Source organism: Triplophysa dalaica, chromosome 18 (assembly GCF_015846415.1).
Source record: "Triplophysa dalaica isolate WHDGS20190420 chromosome 18, ASM1584641v1, whole genome shotgun sequence".
NCBI classification, from domain to species: Eukaryota; Metazoa; Chordata; class Actinopteri; order Cypriniformes; family Nemacheilidae; genus Triplophysa; species Triplophysa dalaica.
In genome coordinates this window covers 3,079,883-3,093,229 of record NC_079559.1, presented here as the reverse complement: position 1 = coordinate 3,093,229, position 13,347 = coordinate 3,079,883, and the positions used below count along the sequence as shown (strand labels likewise).

The following is a 13,347-nucleotide window of genomic DNA, read 5'->3' as shown; positions in this document are numbered from 1 at the left end:
TGCATAGCAATGTGGCGGAATAAATTAACATGGGACTAAACAGACTGCACCTCACCCACCCGGCCTGACTTGCTGACGCAACACACACACGGGTACACACACGGGTACACACACACACACATACACACACTGTGGTGAAGAGCCAGCAGCCACTCACTTGAAAGGCTGAGCTGTCCCTTTTGGGTGGGGGTGTTTTTTTGTGCCTCTTGTTTTTCTCACTCTCAACTGTAATCTTGCCAGCGATCAAAGGCGATTACAACTCCATGGAATGAGCGTTTATAGAACGGTTCTCAAAAACAACAACTTTTGGGTTTCGCCTTCTTTCCGAGCATTATGTAAGCCAGTCGTCAGCCCCGTTAACAGCCCACACCAACTTTGATCTGAAAACCTCCCTTTAAACTTGAATATATTCATGTTATTTTTGTCTTAGACCTCCCACTACCTCAGTCTCCCGATAATCATTTATATAAGCTTGTGTTTTTTTGAAGCAGGGATGAGATGATTTTTTAACGTGCCATCCTGTTTGGCGATGGCGTTCCTCCCCGGCGCACGGCCACATCTGCAGCGATTATAATGTAACCGTCCTCAGAACGTGCGTTTTTACGAGTCTCCTCTGCATTGTTGTGTAATATTTTCTTTTCTCTGCATCAGTTGACGCTGATATTATAGCAGTCTGGGCATATGAATGTGCCTGGGAATGTTTAACGGCCTCTCCGCTGTGTTTCTCTGTACCGACAATCCTGACAGTTTGAAAGTGTTTACAAACAACTGAAATTGTTTGCTGCCGAATTCTGGACATGTGCTGTTCAGATGGATGACGGGAGCTTTGAATGAAGACGCGTGTCGAGATGAACTGCTGTTTGCTGCGTCATGTGACTTTCAGACGCTCTGATCGGACCTTTGGGGATTATAGCCAAGGGGATAGCCATGTTTTGATATTACACAATTTTCCTACAAGAATATTCAGCGCATCTGTCGTATAAATGACATGACTCCAGTTGTCTGTACATATTAATCTGAAATACGAGAATGTGTTAAAATGATGAACTTCCCCTTTAAACAGAACGTCTATTTTAAATCCGTTCCATATGACTAGTAGATAAAGATGTTCGCCTTTGTTTATATTAGTGTGACATGAGTTGTATTAATGTGTTACAGGTGAGCCGTCTGTCGGTGGAGAGCTGTTCTCAGTACAGCACCTGTAAGACGTGTCTGGGCTCCGGGGACCCTCACTGCGGCTGGTGTGTCCTGCATAACAAGTGAGTTAACGTCATCTCCCTTTCACAGGTTCCAGCTTGTGCTTTACAATATGTTTGAATAGAAGAGTGGAAGGAGTTTTTTGCGCGAGTGAATCTCATTCATCCTGGTACTGTTGAATACAAAGTCTAGCGAGATTTGTTTTTATATACATACGCTTTCGTGTGTGCATTGCTACGCAAAGTTGTGATGTTGAGTGTGGAGCGAAAAATAGTACCAGTCGAGAAGGAAATGCCGTTGTATTTTCCGCAGGTTTAATAAAGCTGATCACATCATCATACTCATCAGTGTACATGCTGATTGAACGATGAAAACATAAGACAACACACGGTCGTCACAAAAACAAACTGGAGGAAAATAAAGGACAGAAGTCGGCAGAGCTGATATGTCGTCTCTCGTTCGGTCACTATCTCATTTAGTCCATACATGCAGCCATGCGCATGCCCAGTTCTCCCAGACTGTTACAGTATACTTAGATGGGCACTTAGGCTTAGATGTAGATCAGAGACAGATGCATATATGTGGATACACATAGATGTAGATTTGTATAGATACAGTTGCATAGGTAAATATAGATACGTAGGTGTAGACATATACAATCTAGATGTAGAATTAGAAACATAGATGTAGATAGACAGATGCATAGATGTGAATACACATAGATGTAGATTTGTGTAGATACAGATGCATAGATAAATATAGATACATAGGTGTAGACATATACAATCTAGATGTAGATGGCATAGATGCATAAATGTGGGTACACATATATGTAGATTTGTGTAGATACAGATGCATAGATAAATATAGATACGTAGGTGTATAGACATATAGAATCTAGATGTAAAATTGGAAACATAAATGTAGATAAACATAGATGCATAGATGTGAATACACAGATGTAGATAGACATTGATGTTGAAATAGATTCATAGCATGATATAGATACATAGATGTAGGCATAGGTCCATAGATGTGGATGCACATACATATAGAAAGACATTTACGTAAATGTAGATGCATAGACTATAGATGTGTAGGTTGATTTACATAGATATAGATGCATAGATTCTAGATGTGGAACTAAAAAACATAGATGTAGATAGACAGATGCATATATGTGGATACACATAGATGTAGATTTGTATAGATACAGATGCATAGGTAAATATAGATACGTAGGTGTAGACATATACAATCTAGTTGAAGATGGCATAGATGTAGATGGCATAGATGCATAGCTGTGAATACACTGATGTAGATAGACATTGATGTAGAAATAGATTCATGGCATGATATAGATACATAGATGTAGGCATAGGTCCATAGATGTGGATGCACATACATATAGAAAGACATTTATGTAAATATAGATGCATAGAATATAGATGTGTAGGTTGATATATACACATAGATATAGATGAATAGAATCTAGAAGTGGAAATAAAAAACATAGATGTTTATAGACATTGATGTAGAAATAGATGCATAGCTTGGTATAGATACATAGATGTAGACATAGCCAATCTAGATGTAGAAATATAAACATAGATTAAGATATAAATGTAGATTGACACAGATATACACACGGAAACATAGATGTAGATGGACATAGATAAGAGAATAGAGGATCTGGATCTAGAAATAGAAACACAGATGTAGAAACAGGGAAGTATTGATGTAGATAGACATGAATAGAAATAGATGCATATATGTAAACATAGAGAAATGTCGATGGATCAGTGGATGTGTCTGTTTCTAGTATATAATAATAAAGATTTGATTTAAAGAGTTCACAAGAATTTCAACAGTCATGATGAATTTGACATGTCAAATTGTTAAGCTTTGATATGCAATCTGCTTTAGTGCGAGCCATAGCTGTAGTTAAGCCATCCCATGAAAACATGCTCCGAATTCATTCATTAAGTTTTCAAGACACCTCTGAGAATTCTGGAGCGCAGCCAGCCAATCGGAACGCGGCGTCGCTGGTGACTGCCATTTCGACTACCTCATACAGGACTTGGCAGGTGACAGCTTTCCCCACATGTTTGCTTCTCGTCTCTTTCCTCCGGTTGATCCCCAGGCAGCAGCTGGTCAGGGGGCTGGTGACGGCCGTCAGGGGAAACAGGAAGCGTCTGGCTATTGCTGGCTTACTGCCACCCCACGTTGCCTATCGCCTGTCATCAGAACGCCGGGCTCTCTCCTGTAATGGATGAACTCTAGAAGAAATGCCGTTAGAGAGTGGGCTGTGTTTAGTCAGAGCCGGGGAGGAAGAACATGTGTGATCTTAGAACACGGCGGTTAATTTATGGACTGTTTGCTGGAATGAAATGAGAAAGGTTTTGACTTAAGTGTGTGCGGGGCAGAGGGGCGGCGGTTAGGCCTTCGTTTAAGAAGTATTAAAAGTTGATGTCTTTTCATCTGTAAAATCTGTACAGTGTCTGGCTTTGGTTTCCATTGTGTTGCACAAATTGGAAGCAGAGTCGCAGCGTTTCCGAACGGTTTGACAGCGGCGTATAGACACAGATAAAGTTATCCAGAGGTAAATGATAGAACAGCTTTGTTCTGCTTTCCTGTACGGCTTTCAAGACCATTGTTTAGTTTTATAAGTCAGAGAAAAAACCCCGATCTGATCTGCTTTAGTTTCACGGCTATACGTTCAGCGAGATAAAAATCTTTAATTAAGATGTAAATCTGGAATTGATGGAATAATTAGCGCGAGCCTTTCCTGCGCACGATGGAAAATGACATTTGTTTGCATATTAATAGCGTATCCCCAGACTTAACATGACCTTGTGACAGCCGCTGCACGTCGCAATTAGCAACACATCAAGCAAAGCATCCGATTTTAATGTTGTACTCGGGATCCCGTCGGTTGCTATAACAGGTCGTGACCTTCCACCTTAACGTGAGTTCAGCGTGGGTGTCTATTTTTATCCAAGTTCAGGAGAAACTGTGATGATCTGGGAGTGTAGACGATCAGCGAGCAGTCAGGTCACATGCAATCTGCCATGCGTCTCCGTGTCGTTCGGACCGCTGAGACCGCGAGTGGATGGAAACTGTTTGCATTGACAGTGAAAAGATGACCTTGAGAAAAACCGGCTCAGAAGTGTCTCCGCTGTTTAGGGCCGTCAAGCCTGTTTTATTAAAGCGAAGCTCTGAGTATTTGAGTGTATCAGGTTTGTCTGAAGGTTGGGTATTACGCTGAACGTTTAACTCCCAAGGCTTAACAGAACAAAAAGTGACCTTTTATGAGTTCCTGTTTTAACATAATAAAAACGGGCTCAAAAATGGATTGTGCACTGTTGCATTAGTAGTGTAATTTGAAAGACAGGTCACACGTTTTCTATGCAAAACAATTGAGCAATCTTTGAAATCCTGGATGTGACTCTAAAACGTCTGTGAATGAGTGACATTATGAAGTGTTTTTTATTATTATTAAGACTACGGCTTTGTGACAGAGTTAAATAGAGAGTTTGAAATGTAATTGCTTTGGCGTTTTGTTTTGAATGGAATTATACGGACGTTCTTTTGCAAATATTTTTTAAACTAGATTTATTGCTTTTTCTTGACAATGTGAGTGTTGCTTGTGCTGAACTGACCGTAAGGGTTTTGTGTGTAGGAACCAGAACAGAACACTGCTTGAAAGAATAGTTCACCCAGAAATAACATTTGTGAATAAATGTTAGCATTCTCATGTAACTCAACCCGTTTAAGAAGATATTTTGAAACATGTCTCAGTGGTTTGTGTTCATACAATGGAAGTCAATGATGCCCTCTGATGTTTGATTGCCAACATTCAAAATGGGTGCTCACGTGCTTTGGTTCAGCCTACCCCTCCCCCCCCGCACGCGCCTTATGTTTTTTTAAACAATTGTACAGCTGTGACTATCTTTTATAATGTGATCAGACTAAATACTCTTCGAAGATACGAAGTATGCAATACTACTCTATAGGTGCTCAAGATTAATATGAGATTGGCAGAAACACTGTGCGTTACGCCCGCTTTAACATTGCCTTTGTATTTTGTACATTGTTGCTGGAATGTTTTAGACTAAAGGAAACTAGATTGCATATACTTGGACTGGAATTCGGTGAGAGATTGTGGGTCCTGTATTGCAGACATTTAATCCTCCTGTGATTTTCATAATGTAAGCATTTATTCTCTATGACATATAGGTTGAAAGCCTGCCATAGTAGGGAAAATGGTAGTCAAAGGTTCCCAAGAATTTATTTTTGTGTTCAACAGAACTAAAAAAAATATACAATAATTCTTTCTACTATGGTAGTCAATGTTGCCCTAGAAATCTCATTTTTCCAAGTATCTTTCCTTTTGTTCAACGGAACAAAGAAATGTATACAGGTTTGAAACAACTTTAGAGTGAGTAAATAATGATGGAATTGTATTTTTTGCGTAAACTATCCTTCTAAACTTTAAAGTTGATATTTTGTATAAATATGGTGAGCATTGACTTAAAATGCTAGGAAATGAGAAAATGAATGTATGACAACATGCAGGGAAAGGAGTTGCTGAGAGTCGGCTCATAATGTACAGAGTCGCATATGGCTCGATGTTCTTAGCATTTTTTTGAGAATAGTCAGAAACCGAATATTTAAATGCCTGAATCAATCCTTTGAGGACATATTTTGCAGAAATGGTTTCCTGTTGTAAGGCGATAAAGCTTTGTTCTCATTACTTTCGCCTCACTTAGTAGTTTCCAATTACAGTCGGCATTATCAAGTTAAAATTCTGCTGAGAATAATGACATTGAATAGTGTTAGTCTACAGACGGATGAGTTTAAACAGACTGTTTCACAGCTCTGTGTGTTTTAAAGGAAAGATTGAAGTGGAATGAAATGGTTTGGGACGTACGCTGGCAATCCCACAGTGCACGGCTCATAGTGTGTGTGTGTGCTGACGGACTTAAGAAAGCACCATGTTTCTTTCTCGCATCTTGTATAAATGGAATAGGTTGGAAAAAATTGTTTATGACTTCATCTCTTTTTCATTGCGTGTGAACTGTTTTAATGAAATCTCTCGTCGTAACAAAACCGTGTTTTAATTACTGGAACAAAAGCTTTTAACCTTTTGTGTTTGCTTGTTTTTTCATCTTCGCAAATCAAGATAGCCTCTGTCATAAGTGGCCTGTTATCTTTTATCAACGCACATAATGCAGAATTATGACGGCACGCCCATGGTTTTGTTCAATGGTTATTATGTGCCTTTGTTGACAAAACGGAACCGCTGTGAATAATAATAATAATAATATTTGGACATGTACGCATACTATCTCGATGCCTCCTGTCGACACGATGCTGTTCTCCGCCTTGTGTTTTCACTAGGATATAAAAGCTGTGTCAAGCAGATGTTCGGTTTATATTACAGTCATCGTAATTTCAGCTTTTTGTCACAAACCAAATAGCGATTTTTTTCGAAACCTGCCTTTTGCCTGCTGATACAATTATGAGCATTACGCTTCGGATGTTGGACATGTTGGTGAGATTTCTGACGTCGGTCAGGGTTCAGCGACGGGCAGACGGCTGTATGCGGAGCGTGGCCCACTTTCTTGAAGCCCCGTATTTTTGCATGCTTTCATTGCGTTCTCTGTGTTTTTGTTGCCTTCACCTCCTCAGGGATGAGCGCCGTTGCCATGAGAGATAGCTTTTCGCAAACAAGCATTGCCAAACACTTACTTCTTTTTTTGGCTAGGGCAGCTCTGACCTGCATCTCTTCTTGTTTTTCTCTTGACTTTGTGCTCGATTCTCAGAAGGGTCTTTAGCCTCTAGCCACTGACACGGCCGAGCCAAAGAGGGAGAGAGAGAGTCCAAGTGGAAGAAGCAGGTGGAGGGGTGGGGGCAACAGAGAAACGCGAAAAAACAAAGTGTACCTCTGGAAATGGTTTTGTGTCCATGGCAACCAGGGGAAGCTGAAAGATGGATTTGCAGTGTAATTCAAATCAGCCCCATTTGTTGATGGAGGTTGTATTGTATTACCGCTCCTGCGGAGGGGCTCTTCTGGATTCTGGAGAATTAGTAGTAGTGTGTTGGGTAAAAGTACTGTGGTTAAAAGCTTTAGAGGGGCTGTTATTGTTCGGCTGCATTTCGGGCTTGTTGTGGCTTTGGTTTGGTTCTCTCAATCTGGCGTGTGGGTCTCTGTAGACGGAGGCTCTCGTCCCTCAGCGTTCATTAATGTTCTATTCATGGTTCAGGTTTTTTATGATGCTGTTTACATCGGTTGACCTCAGCGACTGGAAGCAGTATGCTTATGGTAATTTGGCATGTGTTAACTATGACGGTGGTTTGCAAGCTTCTGTCCGGATTGCCAAGACTTCTGTGTGCACTTTCATCTAGGAGATGCTAATTCAGATTTTTTACTCATAAGAAGTACTGCGCTGAAATGCTCATGGACAGATGTTAAAAAGACATTTGCAGACATTTTTGTGTGACGTTTATTAGATGTTTTTACATCTGGAACATCTCATAAGTATGTCTATTGGATATGTCCAAAATGTTTATTCATTATATACTGTACATGTTATTTTTTTTTTTAGAGTTTCAATGCGCATCACTGAAACATTTCCAGTCGGATATTAAAATGACATTCAGCAATCTGTTTCTAGTATTAAACATTTACGAATTACAATGTTTGTGGTTCTTTTTTTAAAGCACATGAGAAAAATAATACAAATAATACAAATAAGACCTTTTTAATTTCTCAATTATTTATCTTGGACATTAGGTTGTTGATGGACATGGACAGTTAATGCAAGTTTGCATTATAGTCTTCTTCTCAAAAAACTCACAAAAGTCTCCATTAAAGTTTCAGAAGAGATTTTCTCAACTATTGTTGTTTCCAGAAGTAAAGTAAAATAAGTCTTTTAAGTCCCTGATGATGTCTGAGAATCTGTAAAGGTCATGTACCAGACAGACTTCCTGAAAGAAAAACAGTCGTCTTGTCAATAGGTTTCCTCCATTGTTTCTTTTGTTAATCAAAGTCAAAGACACAATTGACCCAGACTCTCAGAGCACTTAGTCTTTTACGTATATCAATTAATGCACGACATTGATTTTTCTACCTCCGTCTTTTACCCCCTCACTCAATTTCACCAAAATGTCCACCCTCTCAGTCACCAGAACACCGCTATCTGACTTCTCCATTATGAAAGAGCTCTGAAGTTTTTCAAGTCTTTTAGCTTTTACTGCCCTAGTTCATCATTTACAAACACTTCACTGAGCCGGTTTCCATCACACTGGTTTTATTTGCATTTGGAAGTTCCGCATCAGAAACGAGTGATGGGAACGCTAAATTTGGAATTAAAAACCCTTAATTTGCTCGCTTGAGGGGGTTTTACATTTTTGCAAAAAAGGGTTTATGTGAATAATGGGAGATGGAAACGCATTTGGCAAATAAATTCCTTCAAAATGTCACGTAACTGCACTATGAGACGGCGTACCTGACTAACCAGAGGACTGATCTTGTTACACAGCATCAGAAATATTGTTATGGTCATTCTTAAATGCCTGAGCAAAGTCGTTAAAGTAGTTCTGTAATTGCCACTGACACGACAGCAGGCATCCACAAAAGCATCGCATTTATCGTGTTTCGTAATCGTATGCTTGTGCAAGTATTATTAAATATATGAAAAGGATTGTATTCAGTGGCTTCTCTTACTTTTCTTACTGATATTTAGTGGCAGTTTATTAGGAAGTGACGGTTGACTAGTTGGATGGAAACGGTGCTTATTCGCGACATTCCAATTTTGCGCACAGACTCAATTCGCAACTTTGGGTGGAAACCCGGCTAATGTGATCTTAAAGGGGATAGTTCACTCAATTTTTTTTATTATTCCAAAAAATGTATATGAATCACAAAAGATGATATTTTGAGAGATGGTTTTCTGTCCATTTCTGTCCATTGGTTTTCTGTCCATACAAAGGAAGTCAATAGCGGCCTTCTAAATATCTTCATTTGTGTTCTGAAGAAGAAATGCATACAAGAGCAACATGACGGAGAGTAAATAATGAAAGATTTTACATTTTTGGCTAAAATATCCCTTTGTAATATTACTTGAACTGGAAAGCAGAGATGGAAAACCACTGGAAACTCGCTCTGGAATTATTCTTAGAGAAGGACACCAAATATGGAGCCGTAATGGATTTCTTGGAAATGAAATGGCTAAGCTGGTTCTTTTAGTATGGAGCTCTCAGCTGGAGAGAAATGAGTCCATTCAAATTTGGTTTCATAACGGTTCCTCAACCTAGTTCAGATACTGGAAACACACAGAGGTTATAGAAGACTGAACTGAATCGAGATGAAGGTGAAGAAATAGTTCACCCTGAATAAATGACAGTTCTGTCCTCATTTACTCAAGACACTCTGTACCTGTATGAACATCTCTGCTGCTTTTCTTTCAGTGAAAGTACTTTGTTGTGGTGCTTTTTATGTTTTGAATGCGTTTAAATTTATTTATCTATCTTTATCTATAAACACGGACGTGGCCAAAAGTGATGCCTGGACAATTGGGTAGTTGATAAATGCCCTCTCTGGATAGTACTTATTGAGAAAATACAATTTAAGATTTTTATGGGAAATAAAGCAAACATTGAGTACAGTTCTATCGGTTATAAATATTTTGTTAATTCTCTCATTTTTGACTATAGTATACGTTTTTCTGGGTCTTGGCTCAGTAAGCTTTGCGTATGTGTTGTGTTTTTGTGTCTTAATTCTTTTCAAAAGCAGAACTTCAGTTTGCAACTATGCATACAACATTTTAAATACATCTTAAATAATAATATATATTCATATACAGTAAATGTACATCTTTGCCCTTAATTTAAAGTTGCACATCTTTTACTACTGCATATTGTTTTTTAAATATTGTTTTATATTATCTACATCAATATCCTTTTTTAAACCTAATGGAGATTTTGATGATGTGAGGGTGAATAAATGATGACGGAATGTTATTTTATCATACCAGTTATTATAGTTTTGATTTTAGTTTTGATATTTTTATAATATTTTTAATTGGCTTTTTTTAATGTTGAATTTAGGAACGTTTTAGCAATTTCGTCATTATTATTATGTATTTGTTCATTTTTTATGTTGCTATATGAGATTAATTTATTTTTGTTTTAATGTAGTTTTTGTTTATTATTAATATTTTAGTCCCTTAAACTTATTTGAGTTTATCTCCCAGGCAACATTTCAATTTTTCGTTTAGTTTAACTTTTTAGGCCAATAATTTATTAGGTTTCAAACAGAACCATTTTCATAGTTTTCATTTCGTAAACTAAAATAATCTTTCATCGCAGCCCTTTCCTGTTCCTCCAGGTAGATTCTTCTTGTAAAATGTACTACAAGTCATAAGCACTTGTACTGAGCATTGTTTCTCTTCTGCATGTTTCCTGTCAAAGGCGATTTATAGCCCTCGTTGACTTCCCGTCCCAGATTCTGTTCGCTGTACATGACGCGTGTTGACTGGAATCAATACGTTCTTACAGAAACATCCCCATAGTCTCCAAGCATCGGGCCGCCGTTATATCGCTAAATTGTTGTCACCACAGTATTTATGTCCTGGTCTATAGTTAAGACCACCCTACCTGGGTAAAGTGGCAACGTATCATAAATCACATTAGTTCCAGTTCACCAGAAAGACAAGCGCGGTGTAATTGGACAAAATCTCATTTCACAAAACGAGGAAAGGGAAGAAAAAACAACGGTGAAAGGCGACGGAGAGTCCTTGAAGGTGCATGTACCGAGAGAGATCTTGTCTTTTTCTGTCTGTTTAATTAAGACTGCTCCATTTTTTTGTCCTTTTAGATATATGGGCATAATTAAGGGAAAACAAATCATTACTGCTGTGTGCATTGCGGGTGAATAATGGCTCCTTGCGTATCGACTGCACTTTCTTCATTTAACAGACAGACGAGCGCGCCGGAGGTAAAAATGCGACGTTTTGCCATCGCTGATGGAAAATAATGCGATCTTGGACATCATGATAAATTAGGCGCCCGATCCTTCCGCAAATATTTGCCTTGCTCGCACGCACCTGATTTTGAGGCGTCTGATGTAATCCGGTCGGCTGGATGTGTAGTGTGCTTTTACAAGCTTGTTCTTTCTCTCTTCTGTGTGCGTTTTTCATTAGTCTCTCTGCGGAGCGGCCTTAAAATTAAAACGCGTTTAATTTACTGAACCTCGCTGCGCATCATTGGCTTGTACTGTACCGCTCGCTTTTTTCATAAAACTGTAATCAACAATAGCTGCATTTAGGGGAGAAGTTGCAAAATATGAATTTACTCTCAGCGGAGATAACAAGGAATACGTATTTTAATCTGCCGTGTCACGGCTGTTGCGTAAACGTAGTTACTGTCATTATGATAGATGATGTAGTTCAACCACGGGTCGGGTTATGCGTAAAGCTTTGCATTCTGCAAGTTTGCAACATTTAACTCTTTATGTCTCACAAACATGCCATGAATGTTAATAAACTAATATTCATCTTACTGGTTCTCTCACTCATGGTCATACAGTGGCATTATCATAGCGACACATTTATCTGTATCGAGGATATTATATGTTTTTGTGACGGTTTCTGATGTTGAAAGGGACTCTGGGTATTTGACATGCACCGGCTTGAGTGAGCAGGGAAAAGCAAAATCTTGCTCACTGAAGCTTGAAGGAGATGCAGCTCTCGCCTCTTATCAGCCGAGCACCGCCAACCGTGAGCCATTGTGGTGCCAGGATCTTTCCGTTTACTCATCCGTTTGTTTGTTTGTTTGTTTGCGTGTTTATTTCCAGGTGCTCCAGAAAGGAGGCGTGTGAGAAGTGGGCGGAGCCTCTGCACTTCAGCTCTGACCTGAAACAGTGTGTTGAAATCACCGTCACTCCTAATAACATGTCTGTGACCTCCGCTTCTACGCAGGTGAGCGGATTTTACATCCCACTCGAGACGCATAAAAATCACAGCGGCGTGCTGCCGCCTTTTATAGTGTTTTTATATCACATGTCCGCAGCACAAGCATTGCTTTTAAGTGTGTCGTAATAAATGTTTTGATGTAAAATGTGTTAAGATGAATATCAAGGGGATGAGATGTTTTAATAGTGAACGGTCGGTTACGTGACACAACAGAGCAGTGATAAAATCTCTTTCATGTAAAAAAATCTAGGCAGCTCATTTTTTATCATGTCTCATGTCGAAACGTGTGTTTGTGTATTTGCTTTCTGCTTCAGCTGAGTGTGAAGGTAGCGAACGTCCCGAGCCTCTCCGCGGGAGTCACGTGTGTGTTTGAAGAGCTGACGGAGAGTCCAGGTGAAGTGTTGGCTAAAGGACAAATCCTCTGTATGTCCCCGTCTCTGCGGGACGTCCCATCTGTCACCCAAAGTTATGGTAAGATGTGATGCATCACAGTCATTTCAAATGCATTTCACCTCCGAGCGAAATAATAATTTAGCTGTGAACAAAGTATTTTAATTTGTCTGTTGGGTATCATAAAATATCAGATTAAGATATTATCTTTTTTAGATTTGACTTCTGAACTAACGTAATTTAAAGAGTACATAACATGAGATTATAAAAATGACATTTCATGCAGTGTGTAATGTTTGAAAGTAAGCAGCTGCCAAGTTGTAAATCCGAAGGTGAATGAAAACTATGAAAAAGTTATCGGCTTGAAAAAAGGGAGTCGACTCTGAATCTCGCAAACAAGTCGTCCCTAGTCCGATTCACCAACTACATATAGTCCCCGCTAACCTTTTGCTACGACCTCACTCTTCTCCTTGTCTACCCTCACTGTAGTGTAAACATGGAGAGAATTCTTTCTCAGCCGCCTCATGTTATTTCTTTAGTCTCTGGACAGAATCAAATCCTTAGGCTTCGGTCTTCAAGTTTAGCTCTTTTGGTTGAGTGCTAACTGCCAGCAGTAATAAGTTCTTCAATCGTCATAATGTCATACGGCTAATATTATACATAATTTAAGGCTTGTATGAGCTCCCCCGGTTTAGTTCTCAATGTTTGTCTCAATATTTACTTCACGGGCCATTTTACCACCGTCGACTTTAGATTTTCAGATTAGACAGCTTTTTTATTT

The 13,347-nt window shown here is 39.1% G+C and overlaps 1 protein-coding gene across 1 annotated transcript in view; it reads left to right on the top strand.

The window, feature by feature from the left end:
- Positions 1-13,347, top strand: part of plxna3 (plexin A3) — a 137,912-nt gene that overhangs the window by 58,341 nt on the left and 66,224 nt on the right. Inside the window, exons 5-7 of the mRNA XM_056772406.1 lie at positions 1,159-1,259; positions 12,059-12,182; positions 12,491-12,647. Coding sequence (XP_056628384.1) covers positions 1,159-1,259; positions 12,059-12,182; positions 12,491-12,647 — 382 coding nt within the window. The remainder of the gene's footprint in view (positions 1-1,158; positions 1,260-12,058; positions 12,183-12,490; positions 12,648-13,347) is intronic.